This window comes from Pararge aegeria, chromosome 5 (assembly GCF_905163445.1).
Source record: "Pararge aegeria chromosome 5, ilParAegt1.1, whole genome shotgun sequence".
NCBI lineage: Eukaryota > Metazoa > Arthropoda > Insecta > Lepidoptera > Nymphalidae > Pararge > Pararge aegeria.
Genome location: NC_053184.1, coordinates 10,865,844 through 10,882,923, shown reverse-complemented (window position 1 = coordinate 10,882,923; position 17,080 = coordinate 10,865,844). Strand labels below are relative to the sequence as shown.

General features: G+C 35.8%; 1 protein-coding gene across 1 annotated transcript in view; it reads right to left on the bottom strand.

The window, feature by feature from the left end:
* LOC120623817 (paired mesoderm homeobox protein 2B-like) overlaps positions 1-17,080 on the bottom strand; it is a 50,866-nt gene continuing 33,786 nt past the window's right edge. Inside the window, exons 3-4 of the mRNA XM_039890075.1 lie at positions 5,543-5,753; positions 1-200 (exon numbers count right to left, since the gene is read on the bottom strand). Coding sequence (XP_039746009.1) covers positions 1-200; positions 5,543-5,753 — 411 coding nt within the window. The remainder of the gene's footprint in view (positions 201-5,542; positions 5,754-17,080) is intronic.

Sequence of the window (17,080 nt, the reverse complement as noted above, 5' to 3'; positions counted from 1 at the left end):
TTAGAAAAGATGGTTGTTCGTTTTGGCGAGAGTGCCAAGATGGTCTGATAGCAGGTAGTTCGGGGGTGCGACACCGAGGAGGGGAAAACCCGATGGTTGGCGTAGGAGACCACAGCCGCCCGCCCATTTTCCGCCCATGCTACCCACTGGCGGTTCGGAGCCACCGCCGACACCGTTCAACTCTTCACATAGCTTGTTAGCTGCAAAATAAAAGAAAGGATTCATGACTTATTTTTATAATGATTTTATAAAATTTGACGGCCTATTGGCGCAGTGGGCAGCTACCCTGCTTTCTGAGTCCAAGGCCGTGGGTTCGATTCCCACAACTGGAAAATGTTTGTGTGATGAGCATGAATGTTTTTCAGTTACTGGGTGTTTATATGTATATTCTAAGTATTTATGTATATTATTCTTAAAAATATTCATCAGTCATCTTAGTACCCATAACACAAGCTATGCTTACTTTGGGGCTAGGTGGCGATGTGTGTATTGTCGTAGTATATTCATTTATTAGTATTATTATTATTTATATAAAAAATGGACTGAAAATCATGATGGTTTGTACAAAACGTAATCATAACTCTTAAAAAAATATTTATTACATATAGTGCCAATTGTGTTATACACAAATTTGTAAAATAAACTAAATTTATAATTTCTTTAAAATATAGTACTTTTCCGTATGACATTTTGAAAAGGATAGATACTGTTAGGCCTGCCAATTTTCATAGCTTTCCCTAGAGATATTATGTGAAATAAAAGTGGCGTAACGTCGCAATAGTTGCGTAAGTTTTGTCACACTTGAACTGAAAGCACATTTCAAATGTCAGAACGTGTAATATCGCTGCACAACTATTGCTACGTTATGCCACGTTAAATTGTAAGGCCCTAAATATTTCGCGTGGTATATTACTTTAGCGTGGGTTGGAACAGAACTAAGGTCACATAGCTAAAACATTAGAACCAAATTCGAACTGAAACAAAAGAAAATGTCACATTCAAATTAGATCCTTTATGTCATAATTGATAACTACTTTTACGGGCAGCTCTAAATTGCAATTAGCGCAATGAAAACTCGTGCATTCAAATCCCGAATGTGAAATCAGACTGCAGGTGCGCTAGATATGAAATAATCGTGGTAACACAATTAGGTGCTAATCACCTAATCCTTGCCGCCGCTCCGTTGTTTATTCAAGCCTGAGTGACAATCGCGTGCACAATTAGCGCAAATGAGCCGAAGTGAAAATCTGGCGCGAACGGCGTAGCGCGGAACAGTGGCGGCGTAATGTGATTAATCCAGCCGCAAGCCATTATACGCCCTCTAGTTTACCGCCGCTCATAGAACACCTGTACGCTACTCATCTAGTCACGTTTTTATTGTTTGTCATTATGTTGTCGCGGCCGATAACAAATTGATACGCACATAAAAAACGGGATTAATGTAGTTAGCGGTATTTAATGCGAACTGTTATAGGGGTTTGCAATAAAGTTTTAATCTATTCTTTTATTTGTATTAAACAGCATTTTACACATTGCAGTCAGAGATGGTGGCAGGCTACTTGTTTGCACCCCTAATTGTTCGTTCGTAACGGAACGCCAAATAGTTCGGCGGCATGTCTTTGGCAGTTTGCCAAATAGCCACGGCCGAAGCCTCCCACTAGACTAGACTAGAGAAAATTCGGAAATTTTAAATTACAAATAGCCCCTGCTAGGGATCGAACAGTTACCTCCATTTATCTTAAAAGCAGATCGTTCACTACTGCACCAGGTGGGAAAAATTGGTAAAAGTATCGAATTACTCTTTAGTTACTTTGTTGTACATACCAATTAAGACACTGCAACCTTAGCAAAGTTATTTTACAGTATGAGGATTGCATAAAGTAGGTAAGAACCTATGTAGTTGTCAGCAGAGCTATCATTCTAAATTTTGCGTTCGAAACGATTATAATCGAAGTAGGTGTTGTCGGCGCCAGTTACTAAACTCATGAGTGATTTATTTAATTGATAAAATGCCTTGTTGAAATTTTCTATATAATTAACAATTCTATATACAGTACGAAACTAATGTTAAGGTATCTCTAAGTAAGAAAGATACATACATAATTTTATATGTAATACGTAAATAATAAACAATAATAGTAATAAATAATGTAAGTAATCTATGTACTGAATGTACTGATGTATAAGCCCTTGGCAATAGGCATCCGCTGTGATACGGCTCATATGATCATACCTAGTAATTTTTAACATCAATTGGACGAAGATCCAATACAATTTCAGATAGTTTTCAGATATTCAGGGCCTTAGAAATAAAAGTGGCGTAACGTGTGTATATTTATAACTACTGCAATGTTATGCCACATTTATTTTAAGGGCCCTCCCTTAATATGTCAAAACTACCCCGGTGTGGATTGGATCGATTTTGTTTAACAACATCCAATTTTTAACCACAAGTAAAGTTTCGGAGAAAATAACACAACTTAAACTTCTAACTCGACCTGACTGCTTGGACCCGATTGCTTGGATTCTATTAATACACATTTCAACAAAGTATCAACTGTAATGGTAACTTTTCAATGCATCTTCTAATTTTAAATTCTATTTTGAGGCCATGTTTTATTTCTGTTGTCGAAATCAGCCTTGTTATGTTCTCCCACGCAGGGACCTGAAATAGTGCGATTGGGCGATCTAGCGGTATGCGTGACTCATCAGATTATAATACGGCCGATCAATGTTCATATCTTAAAGATTTTGAAGATAACATCTAAAAATACGGTAACAGGATCATCGATGTAAATTTAGGTTCGGTAATCGGTAATCCGGCGGTCGTAATTTGGATTTATCGGTTTGATGTTTTTGTTTAAAGTCAGTTTTCGATTATGGAAAATTTTTGCCTGCAAAAATTCCCAATTAGATAAACAATATCAGAGTAAGTAAATTGCCTACACCAGCCTGTCGTTAAGCTTTTCTTCGGTCTTGGGTTATCAGTTGCATGTGATAGTCGGAACCGTTGCACTGGAGTAGCGAAATATAATAGAGAAGTTAATTTTTAATAAATGACTATAAGTGTTATTATTGCCGTAATTATATGTAGCCTAGTGATTAAGACTTCGGCTTCACCATCGGAGGGAGCATATTCGAAACCCGGCTCGTTAATCTTACTGTCTGGATAACTTTTCTAAGTTATTTGCGTTTAAGCAATTAATTATCACTTGCTTTAACGGTGAAGGAAAACATCATGAGGAAACCTGCATGCCTGATAGTCTCCATAATGTTCTGAAAGGAATTCCACCGATCTGCAGTCGCTCTGGAAATTTCCGGGCGGAGACCCGTGCTCTGATAATGATGATCAGTGTCATACAAACCCAATAAAAGAATCGAAACAAAAAATTCTCTTCCGATTGAAATTAGGAATACAAACCAAAAACAAAAAAAAAACAAATGATCAAGTATGTACCACTCTACCTCTATAATATGACAAAAATTCTATTTCTCAGGCCCGGACCTAAAAGTATATATACGTTAATATATACTTTAAATAGATGTAAGTGATCTGTAACATTTAACGATAATCGTAAAACCTAATCCAACTATTTTCTGAGAAAAAAAACAAGCAGATTATATTAAGGCTGATGATGATCAACATCCTTATTAAGCTTCCTGCTTTCATGATGATGGTGATGATTAGAAAATGAAACAACGTATACCGGTACGCTCATAGTGACAATGATAACGTCAACACGCCGTGGTGGGTAGAGTAATTTTTCATCGACGCGTTCCTTTCAACCCAACGCCAACATAATTGAATAAAAATATAATAAAAACATTGTTGTGTTCGCACTCGGTTTAGGTATATAAAAATAACGGACTGTTTTACTTCTATTATATTAAAGTTAATATACCTTAAATATTGTAATAGGTACTAGTACTGCACACATAAAGTAAATTAAAAAAAATAGACTAGATCATACTAGTCTATTTTTAAAAGCGAAATCAATCATTGGCTCAGCACAGAGCCTATTTAATAGGTCTACATGCTTGGAATTTGAAAGCGTAAAATTCAACTGCTGTTATTCGAAGTTTGTATAATTTTTAAAAGTTATCGAACACGTGGAAACACAATGTCTATAAAATTTTAATAACTTCAATTTATAAAAACATGCAAATATGTTTAAAGTTATTTAGATGTGGTATTTTAGGGTGGGTAGAATACGGAATGACAGTTCATCCTGCACATTAATTTTTGTAGCAATATTAAAATTAATATTGCTACAAAAATTACTTATCTGAATTATGGTGTACAGTCGTAAATTGTATTTGTTTTATTGTTTGTTTGTTTTTCTTTCCTTCACGCCCTAACTGAGCAACCTGATTTTTAGCATAGAGTTAGCTAAAATAACGGTAGTAGTCTGACATAAAGTGTAAAATGTAGTAAATAAAAAGATCAAATAAATATGTTTATAAATACCAACATGATTTATGACAGACACTTTGTATATTTTTTAATGGCATTGCGGCTACATTAGTTTCAAAGTGCCTTAAGTATTTGATTGATTACTCTCGTTAATGGCATTTTTTGGCAACTGTAATTGCAAATCCTAATTTTTACTCCTAAAATTCATCTAAACTTATTTTCACCGAATTAACTTAATATTTGATTTAACCATCTATATGCCAAATCCTTATATTCAAAAAACAACTATTATTTATATTAGTCTAGGTCGTAAGATTTTGCTTCATTAACTTGCTCTAAGGCCCCCATTGTGATATCAAAAAGAGCCGGCTAAATTGGTTGCTACTTTGTAGAACTTTGCCGTTGGTGTAACTTATAGGTTAACAAACTTAACTTCGAAGTTAAGTATCTTATGTATGGAGATTTTAAATATTGACGTTGATTCCTCCATATTAAATGCCTTTTTTACGCTAACGTTAATTTCTCTAACTTAAATTTCCTACATTGCAGGCGATTTTAAAGATCGCATGCAAATCTGTCGCGTTTCAACAAAGTTCAAGTACACTCACATAAATCTTTCACTATATTCTTGCTATACCTCTTAGTTATCAACCGTTGAAATATTGCACATGCTACTACTGCTTATTTGCACGAGTTTCTGATTAAGGCTTTCTACTTGTAACATATTTCTGTGATGCAACGTCTCTATGCAAACGATTAATAGCAGTGACATGTGTGAGAATGGCAGTTTTGATGCGATTGATTGCTGCGATCTATATAAATCTTACCAATTTTGAATTTTATAATATACATTAAGTTTGTTCAATGCGAAATCCCCTGTGTAATAATGAATAGATGGAAATACTGCAAGTGACCGCAGACGCGATGACGGTTGGACCAAATCATATGTTTTAATAATAAGCTATATCGAAAAACTATTAATGTTTTCGTGATATATAAATACAAAAATAGACTAAGTAGAGTTATTTTAAATATCCAAAGGTACTCAAAATCGCAAAACATGTAAATCCTTATTATTTGCAATATCTTTCACGAATCTTTATGTTTTAAAAATAAATCGTTTTATACCTGCTGAGGTGATAGGTTTTAAGTCAGGTGGTGATAAATGTGGTAAAGTGTGGTGGGAAGGCTGCGTAGGTGCAGACGCTGGGTGCGGGGAGGTCGCGGGAGACCCTGGCTTGTCCCGTTTGCCTTCAGCCTTTATGGGCGCTTCACCCGCCTTCTGTTGCGCCAGACGTTCCTGTTTCCGGAATTTAGCTCTTCGGTTTTGGAACCATACCTGGAATATATAGAAAGTCATGTTAATATAAATTAAAAGTAACCAATTTACTCATACTGATACTCAATAAACTTTAAAAAAAATGGTAAATTATTAAAACGAAATTGTAAACTAATTGTATTTTTAACTACCGGGTGACGAGACAAAATTTATATTAAATTTAAGCTTCTAGATAAGTAGATCCAATTTATAATATAAACTGTTAAATAAACAATAAAGTGCCTCGGTTTGAATTACTTATAACTTTTTCTAGGTCCCTCAAATTATTTTTAAATGACACTGTAAGATGACGATAAAAAAGTAAAACCCGTATTAGTTTGCTTAAAGACATCTTAGAGCCCCTAGCAACGTTGGAGGCAACGAGGGATCTTAATCTTTACCTCTCGTAGCTTTAATTTCTAGCTTTTAAGTTACTGTTAAGTGTAGTAATTGCCATAATCTTACTATATTTTTTTCAGGACCTACGCACATATTATTTAGTACCACGAACAAAAATAACAATCCTCAAGGCTCTGAGTGGCTGGAGAATCCCTCTATGAAGAACGAGCTATGTACATAGTGACACACTCACACTCACTATTTACATAGCGTACATAGTGATCAACACAACAGATATTTACCGTTTTAATATGAACTCCCTTTTCGAGGCAGGTAAATGAAATTAAATATTACGGTAATAATATTATTATTATCAATTGATTAAATGTGGTTGTCACCACATGGCGTATCATTTATACAGATAAGAATATAGTTGTCACCAACCGTCCTCTTCGGGATATAACGGAGAACGGGCAGCAGAGTCCCCTGTATTAATACTACCATCAACTGCGGTCACCCAACCTAGTGTAGTGATCTTAGGCAAACCCTGCAGTTATTAGAAGCCTGAAGTACATTAGTGGACTGCTAAAGGCTAAGCTATTAATAATGATTACAATTTAAATAAATAAAGTTTTGACTTTTATTTTGAACTAGCTGTCCCGGCGAACTTCGTACGGCAGATCATTTTTTTTATGAATATTAGATTTTAATACTTATTATCCTATTTCGGTCTAAGAGAAATCCAAATAATCAAATATCATAAAAAATTGTACAGCCGTTCTTGAGTTATAAATGGTGTAACTAACACAACTTTCTTTTATATATATATATATATAGATTTAACGCGCAGAAAATGTCAAACCCGTATATAAATTCAACAACTCGAATCCTACAAATTATATGCACCGAATAGATCGCGAAAGAGACAATAAAACTACTGGCCGCCGAAATCCAGCCCAGTACGGACGAATAAACAAAGTTAGCCGGACTAATGGGAACGCATCCCATGCATCGCACAAAATTTTAATGCAAACCGTTTTATATTCGTCCGAATGCGCGCAAATCCGAATTGATCGTAATTCGATTTGGTACCAGCGATAATTGCAACTGCCACTGGCGCTGATTGGGCAACGTTACTGTAAAAAACGCGGCCCGACTCGTGGCCCGACAATCATACGCACACCATGTTTGTTCATCGCCGTCCTCACTGATGATGTTTACACGCTTTTATGTTTTCGGAATTCCGTCGAAACGGAAACTCTATTAGTGAACTCTTCGGCCCATCCGTATCGGTCATAATGATTTGTGATGATAAAATCTGCTGCTCTTTAGTCTAGTGGTTACCATGACGCATAAAGAGGCCTCGGGTTCGAATCCCGGGTCGGGCCAAACCTTCTTAGGTATTGGGTTTTTCTGTTAATGAATTCTCAGTACCAGTCTGGAGTTAGAAAATTGGCGGTGTCAACTCTTGCGGGCCTCGGAGAACACGTTGCCGTCGTTGTGGTCGTTATAACTAACTTGTGATAAAGTCGTAAAAACTGGAATATTTTAAATTTTGTTGCTATAATGTGTGGAATACAAAATTATCTTTTCCAATTAGGCTTACTTCATAAGACCTTTTGAAACGTCAGTTCTGGCTGTTTGCAGGGAAAGGTAATATTTTGATGTACTTACAGATTGTTGTCTTTCAGTCTAGTAGTTATCGGGAAAGTGATTTTAATGACAATGTATACTTACACCCACACAAACCATGGTCCTGCAATTCTAGACATCAGATTGTTGATTGCTGTGTTAAGCGATGACTATACTTGGTGTTAAACAATTAGATCTATTTTGGAGCGAGCTTGCGTAGAAAGAGCCTATTTTTTCCTTGTTGTCCTGAAGATAAGACATTATACTTTCTTTGCCTGACAATATAGGTATTCTTTACCAAGAAAACACAAATATACTAGAGGTCGCAATCGGTAGGTAACTAGTATTAAACCAGAATTTAAAACTTTCAACAAAATATGTTTCAGTTACTAGAAATGTCGTCATTCATGTAATATATGATTTAAAGTCTATGACTCGCCTACGAACATTAACGTAAATTCGCCTTGGCACTGATATTTGGAAACGTTAATGAACTCTACGTCTCTAGCAACAATTCTAATGTTTTATTAGTTTCTGAGGCGGACCGTCACTATGCTCAAACTTGGCCGTGTGTAGACGATTTTCATAATATATTTCTGTGATGTTGGTTTTAATCACTCTATCGCACACTCACGTGTAACATATACTCAACCGCCTACACTCCTGTCTGAAATGATTTGCCGTACCTAAATATGGCCACCGGTATATTAACCACAGTGCACATGTGCCATCAATGTTGTCTTTTCTATATCAAATTATGTTCGGAGTCCATTTATATTTTGACATTTCCTTATAATAATTTTGACACAATTTATACTCAATACACGTGTGAAACCTAAATGCATAAACGCAAGGTACATCATTGATTTTATTATAATAATTTTAAGCAATATGAAAAGGTGATGGCTATGGTTACTAGTCGTTTCGGCTTCTAACTATCGAGTTATGTCTGTCACTTATTTACTATCATTAAAGGAGAAGGAAAACATCGAGAACCTGCATGTTTGAGAGTTCTCCATAACGTTCTCAAAGGCGTGAAATTTACTAATACACATTTGGCCAGCTTAGTGGACTAAGGGCAAAGCCCTGCTAATTCTATTAGAAGACTCGTGCCCGTACGTGTAGTGGGCTGGTATTGAGTTTATAGTGATGATCACGAGTATAACATGATAGTTCTGTGTATAGCATAGCAGTGGTACAGCCTTCCATAAATAAAGTTTGACTAAAAAAACTAAACTGACTTCATTATTTATGGTCGAAATGCAGATGCTATTTAAACTTTTGAATTTGACTGATTCTCTGTTGGTTGTTTTAGAGTTCAAATAGAATCGCTAAACTCTTTCTTATAAAAGCACATCAAATTCGGTTTTAGAATCCGCGGAGATATGGAATAACATTGCCAATCACACGCATCCATTTTAAAATATTTTTAAAAAACCTTAGTTATAAAGTTCAATTTTAAATGTATGTTTAAATACGTAAAAATGTAAAAATGTATGTTTAAATACAAACATCGCATCGGTAAGAACAAAGAAAAATTAGCGTGGCGTGATTTCTCTTTTCGTACGGTGTAGCACACTCTTGAGAATCTCATTCTCATTTAAGATTTAGTATGTTGTAGATGAGTCATAGCTAAATAGATCTAACAATAGGAATAACTTGTATTTTAGAACTAACTGTTATAAGTGAGGAGGGGCAGACGTCAAACAGAGAGTAGATGTGACTTTATTGAACGTTACACATAGGGCGAAACATTGTATGACGTATTCTTTGCTGTTTACAGGCCACTCGTCTTACATCTGATTGGTCCCTCATTTATTATTATAATATCAAAATTTACTTTAAAGAGCAGGTTAGGTTATAGTAACCTATTTTGATGTTAGGCGATTAGCCATGCAATTCATACGTAGTGAAACGAGAAATATGTATTTGCAAAACAAAAATACTATAAGTGGGCTGGCGGCTTATCGTTAAAAAACGATCTCTATCAGGATACCTAACATTATTAGTTATTGCCATTGTGGCCCGACTTTAAAATGTTAGTTGAAAATATGAAAAATATATATTCAACTGTCTTTTCCATAAAACGCCATCCTGCTTTGCCCAAACGATATTTTTTGGTTTAAAAGATTTTTTCACTATTAAAATAAGTCACATATTGCACTATAATAATATGGCTGGCAAAGTACCACATTTACCCATATATTCCTCGAAGAGTGTCAAAACGTGTGATTCTAAAAATAAGATTTAATTTCCGAATATTAAAGTGACTAAGACACATGCAAAATATGACACGAGAATGAAAGATTTAGCACTGCAATGAAGGCCAAGGTTTGCTAGTGTGTCAGCGAGTATCACAAGAAACTATACATCATCTTCTGTTCGCGTCAGGGTCGTCAAACACTATGTAATAAATACGTGAGATCTAATTTTGGTTATAATAATAATTCAATCAACATTATTATAACCAATTTTTTATTTAGTATTTTAATTTAATTTATGATGTATTTTAAAATATATGTCATATATAAAATTCGTAAAAGTATGCAAAATTGTATGTATTGCTACATACAATTTTTAAAAACTTTCTTTTCGCTTTCGTTACTACTCTAGAATGTTTGACGGCCGCTTGGCGCAGTGGGCAGCGACCCTGCTTTCTGAGTCCAAGGCTGTGGGTTCAATTCCCACAACGGAAAATTTTTTTTGTGATGAACATGAATGTTTTTCACTGTCTATGTGTTTATTTGTATGTTAGAAGTATTTATGTACATTCTTCATAACAATATTCATCAGTCATCTTAGTACCCATAATACAAGCTAAGCTTACTTTGTGGCTAGTTGGCGATGTGTCTATTGTCGTAATATTATTATTTATATAATATATTATCTATTTATATAATGTCAGCATGAGTCATGTCTCCATAATTTCATCATCATAATCAATAGCCGAAAACAGTCCATAGCTGAACAAAAGGCCTCTCGTCTAAGGGGGGGTTTTCCAGTAATCACCACGCTGGGCAAACGGATTGGTGATCAAAAAATAACTTTTGGCAAACAAAAAATTATGGTTGAAATATTCAGTCTTTCACGCTTTACTTTCACTAATTGACATTACAGATGTAGAGTCATTGCAGCACAATGCATTGATTATTAAGTCATCATCATCATCTCAACCAATTGACGTCCACTGCTGGACATAGGTCTTTTGTAGTGAGTTCCACAATGCACGGCCCTGGGCCGCTTGCCACCAACGGCTCCCAGCTACTATATAGCCTGATGTCATCTGTCCACCTCGTTGGGGGCCGACCTACGCTGCGTTCACCGGTGCTATATGCCTATGATTATTTAGTAATACCTACTTGTTTATTTTTAACTCTACTACTATATGTTATGATGATCATAGCGGGCTAACCTGTTAGGCGTATGACAGTTATATCCAACCCTTGCCCCTAATTGCGTTCTATGAGGCAAAGTATACGGGAACGCTAAATAGCTTGACAGCACAAGGCAGTCTTGGTCGGTAGGATGTTAACTAGCCACGGCCAAAGCCTACAACCAGACCAGTCCAGGAAAAGTCAGAAATTATAGGTTCCCAAATCGCTACTATCCGTTGAAAATGGCTGTTATTAAATTTTAAATGATAAAACATCTTAAAGATTATTGTAAAGTGGTGATAAAAAGTGAATACACTTTTAACTTTGTTGAGGGCTATTCGTTTTAAATACAACCAAAAGTCTTGTAGCTACCAAGAAACTTAATCTCACAACATCGGAAACACTGTCTGTAAATATACCTATGTTAACTATGACTTTAACTTCTTTGGCTTTAATATTATAAAGCTAAATAGTTTATTGTATGTATTATATATATAAACTTAAGTCCGTTTATTGTGGAAAGCTATAGGTTACGATTAATATCTTACTACGATTATAAACGCAGCAAAAAACCGGGCCTATCGCTATTTTTTAATAATACCATATTTATCACACCCCTTAATATTAAATTCACTCCCGTCCTATCTTAACAAAATATAACCTACTCATGGCGCGACACATTGACTATGTCCGTGTCCATACTACAGCTATGGTATGCACCAATACTATTAATTGCTATATGTTCTGTCGGGTCAAGTTTGCAGATAAATACCAAATCATGGATAAGAATACTGTCAGAGTGGCTGCTACGGAATAGGAAAAGAAAAGAAGAAGACCAAGGAAACGCTGGGCAGTTGTTTTTACTTAAATAAGTGGACCTTTGTTGATTATAAACGCTAATGAAAGAAGGAAATGGATGAAGCTGGGGGAGGCGACTTCTACAACGATAAAACATAACACAAGCCTTTAAATTAATTTAATGATTTAAAATAAATGATTAAGAATTGTTAAAATATTTATAATTTTAATTGTGTAATGCTGTGAATGTAACGTGGTAATTTTTATTTTAATGGTAGTAGGATAAACGTCCACTAATCCGCATTGAGCCAGCGTGATGGACTACGGCCTTAACTCCTTCTCGTTGTAGAAGGAGACCCGTGCTATGTAATAAAGTTAAAGGGTTTATATGATGATGAGGATAAATGGCTTTTTTTAGTTATATATATCTATTGTGAAAGTTGATTGAGGGTGAATTGGAGGGGCGTTGAGACAGAGCACGACCTAGATCGATGGAGTGATGGAGTATAGTTCAGAGTTCCATAGATGCTGCTTTTGACCGCCTCCGATGGACAAGTTTGCTTGACCAAGCCGAGGCCCACCCATAGCTGTAGAGCTTTTGTGGTTATGATTGTGGTAAGGATACCTACTGCAGAGCTACAGAGAATTAAGTATTGCCTTCTGTTGGACAGGACTGCATAGTTCCTCGAATGGTTAGCATGACAACGTAAAAAGAACGAAACCCTGGGGTGGACCAAAATGTTTTAAGGTTATTTAGTTTATTTAGTTTTCTTAAAAGAACTACAAGCTTGCAATTTGAAATTGCAGTCCTACACCGTCCGCCTCTGCTATGGTCACTAACATGTGATTCAAATCGTTAAAGCCCACTAACTCCTATCAATTTCGATTAAAAATATTTCGTAGAAAAGCATTACGTTGACGGAGATTTGAGAACGGGTCAGAATTTATAAGATACGTGATACAATAAGTGGTGTGTTTAGGGATCCTCATAGATAAAACAAAAGCAGGCGTTAGCACTCAAGGGGCTTTACGGAAAAGCAATACAAAAAAAAATCATAGCCTCTTTTTAATAATTGACGGACCAAGCAGTTGCTGCACCTGACGGTAAGGTACACGTCCTGCAACGTGCCGCCCTATGTCCATCTCGTGCGCGTATGCTTTAAAACTCAAATGCATTTAATTACACAACCACGCTCTTCAGACCGGAATATAGCATTGCAAAAATGCTGCTTGGCGGCTGAAATAAGCACGGTAGTAAGTAGGGGGATGACACGGGAGCTCCGTCACAAAAAGCAATACTCTTAAAATCTTTAATACCCCAACAATCGGTGATTGTAATTGAAGTACAATCTGAGATGAAACCTATAACTATAACAAAATATGTGAAAAAGATCGAAGTATTTTAATAAAGTTATTTAATAAAAAAATCGACAAAAGTACAATTTCCTGGAATCTAAGAGAAAATCAGTGCTTCCGAGCGTAAAGGTCCCACGTACGTGCCCGGGTTAACCAAGCGACAAGTCTCGCTGGCGCGGGCGACTAACGAACAGGTTCGCTTGATTGGCGCTCGCGAAAGCACCGATCGCCCCGGGCTCCACGCCTTCCGCATTATTTCCGAATTGGAAAAAATCAAAGCTCCACAACGTATGCGGCATCCGCAAACAAACAAATAATACGGAACCGCCGCAAATACAAATGAGTACCGATACGACGACGTGCGGAATGCGAAGTCGGAGAGAAGTCGAGCGTGGGATCGACGCAAATAAACGTCCGCCGATGTGTTTGTCGGAATTTGTTGCGATGTTTATTGAATGCGTTGTGTGCTTCTAATGTAAATATTGAGTCAAGTTCCAGCGATCATACTCTTTTTAGCCCATCCGATTCGTAAGAATTTATGTTTAAAAATATGAACATAATATTTTCTTGCAGAAAATGAGCAAGCTAATTACTAATTAGTAGCAACCATGAAAATCCGCAGCACCTCAGAAAACCTATGCAAAATTGTTTATTCACCCCTTTATAATGAGAAGTGTTCTGAAGGGTTGTTTTAATACCACTATCCTTTTTCTCTGAGTCTCATAATACCTTACGACGTAGAGACAAATTTAATGCTCACAATCAGAATGGGTGGTATTCTTTCTTCTATGATCCGTCATATTAGATATATCATAAAACGTTCTTGTAAATTGTGGAGCGATCTTCTATGTACTATCTATGTGTTTTCTACAACAACAATAACTGTACTCAGAGAACACTCGATTCTTTTAATCGATTATTTATAATCGAACAGGAATAAATAATATAGTTTATTAAAAAATCTTGGTTTTGAAATTACAGCATGAATTTATAAATGGCTCATGCTGAAATGTGCAGTTTTTTTTTTAACCTTCGAAAACAATAAGAAATACATTTAATTCGTTTCCGGCAAACATTAGTTATTAGATAATATTAATATTTACCTACGACCAAAAATGTGGCATCATTCGAACAAACGTCAATAATAAATAACATACAGACAGTGGGCAATTAAGCACGGGGTTGGGACAATCGGGCAGCATCGAAATGCACTTTGCAAATGAACCGAATTGGGAGCGGGGCGAGGGGGGCGATAAATGTAATTAAACGGGAGATGCACTCTGCAGATGCCACCTCTGACCTACACGCTCCAGATGCCATGCTAGATAAGGGCCCCTTCTAATTGGAGGCAATGATTTTGTGTCATTGATTATATTGTAATCTACGGTGTACCTATACGTTTTAATGAAATAATGATGCTAATTCAGTTTTATAAAAATCTCCAAACTAATTAGGCAGGTCAAAAGTTTTACAATTTAAATACGGAAGGAGAGGACAGAATTTTAGCCCTATCAATTTGGCTAAAGATATTTGTGTACAATTTTATGCGCACCAAGTGTCATTAATCATGTAAATATTTTGCTATTTAGCATTTTGACATACATACCATATCATGAAGTTTATTTTTTTACGTTTGCAATAGTTAAATTCTAGGTTTGACGACAGAGTAACAAACACAATGATTTCGCTTTGATTGTTTGCGGTAAAACTCTTCTTTATAAAGTGTGACTATACTTAGAGAAATACAATATTTTATTTATTCGACGAAGTCCCATTTATGTGGCTCTGAGAGCACAGCTTTTTCTCTCCAAAGAAAGAGGACGCATCGATCTCCTAGCAGTGCCTAGAAGTCTGACAAAAATAAGCTAAAAATTATGACGACCCTCGCTGTAATATGGACATTAGTAGCACTTTAATCTAGAAACCTTAGCCACACAGGAATATATTTCGTATGACTGTATCACGGAACAAGCATAGGTGCACTGATGATAGATCAGAGATCTGAATTTGTAATTATAACTAAGATCTATTAGACTTGGCATTCCAGTTCGATTCAGATGAAAATACTAACCGATAAAATACCATACACGTGACCTATTAACAAAATTCTAAATATGCGATGTCTTAAAAAAATTAGTTAAATAAATAAATCTACTTGACAAATAATGAAGGCCGTCTGTCCATGACTTGAGGGATTCAGAATGGTCGAAATATTAAGCTAACAGTCTAACAGACACCTTAAACAAATCCGCAAGGGTAGTTTAACACGGTTCCCTCCGCAAACAGTGAGCGAGCGGCGAGCAACAATGGCTGAGTATTAAAATAAACAGTAACATCGCCATGTGGCGCACCCTGGCGAGTAAACACCAAACAACAGTTAATGTATTCAGTTTTGTGTTGATCTAAACACTGCAGCTAATTCATCTTTCGGCTACTCGTTGCTCGTAAGTTTAGATTATAGAATTCGAACGTCAAAGTAATTATTTTTTGGAAAATCTCCTTAAAATTATAAAATTTATAATTACTGAAATGATAAAAAAGCTTGGGTTGCAATTGCTCTAACTTCATAGCTAAATATTATTTGACAGTGATAAGGTTATAGCAAAATAATTACACGTCTAAATTTGTTGTGCGTTCTTTGAAGACCAGGGCACGTTTAGAACCTTCGTAGCTTCGTCCAACACCCCTTTTAGAATAGATTTCCTAACACTAAAGAAGCCATGTCATCTATGTATACCTAATCCAATATCTGGCTGTGAAAGGCTCTGTTGAATAACTACTTTTTTGACGAATTTTTCTTTCAATAATTATAAATCAACCTTTCACTTCTGAGGAGCTCTCCATCTTTATTTCTATCTTTTGTTGATAATACATTAAATTAATATCTAAGATCGTACATAAATCAATTGAAAAAACCGGCTAAGTCCAAGTTGGATTTCGACACAGAGTTCCGTATTACGGTGCAATATGAAACTATACATAGTATTTGCATTATTAAGATCGAGCAAAAGAAAAACGGTTCTTGTATTAAAAACTTTTTCAATTCTCAACCTTACTCTCTGTCTATTACGGTACATGAGATATTATAGTTCAGACAAACGGACAGACGGACTGCAGAAGAACAGAGTATGTACGAGATAGAACCCTAAAAAGTGTTATTTTCTCCGCTACTCAAAATTAAATTACGCCTATGAAAATGCATTTCTTATACCTAGTCCATGAGTAATTTTGTCTCGTATAATTATTATGTTGTCTCGAGTTATAATTGAAAAGTAGGCGAAAGTTGTCTTTCGTGAAGAACATTTTTCAACCGCTGTCGCCGTCAATGCTAGTGTAGCTAGCCAAGTCTCCGAATATTTAAAAAAAAACGTGCACAGCATATTTTGCGTACAGGTATTTCCTGTGCAATAATTATTTTTGCTAGTAGCTAAAGTAGGTAGGTAGGTATATTTTTTTATGTCTGACCTGCGCAGTGGGGTATTTATACAATTTACCTTTTTATTTACGCATTAATCGCAATCAGTGATCGACCTCTTAAAAATGATAGATTGAAAACGGTCACAGTGAAACAGAGACAGCCAGAATACCTGCATAGCTATTATTCTCAAAAGTATCAGTACCTACAAGTTATGATACTTATCCAATACGCGTAATCCTCTGGCCTAGTCTACAAACTTTAATTTTTCACTAGCTGTTGCCCGTTTTCTTCGTTCGCCTTTATTTATTTATTTTTAAATCTCTTGGGAACCATTTTTCCTAGGATAAAAACTAGTGGTATGTTCTCCGTGTAGATATGTATAGCCTGTGTGTACTCAACGTCCTTTTAACTAACTGTATTCCAAAATTCAA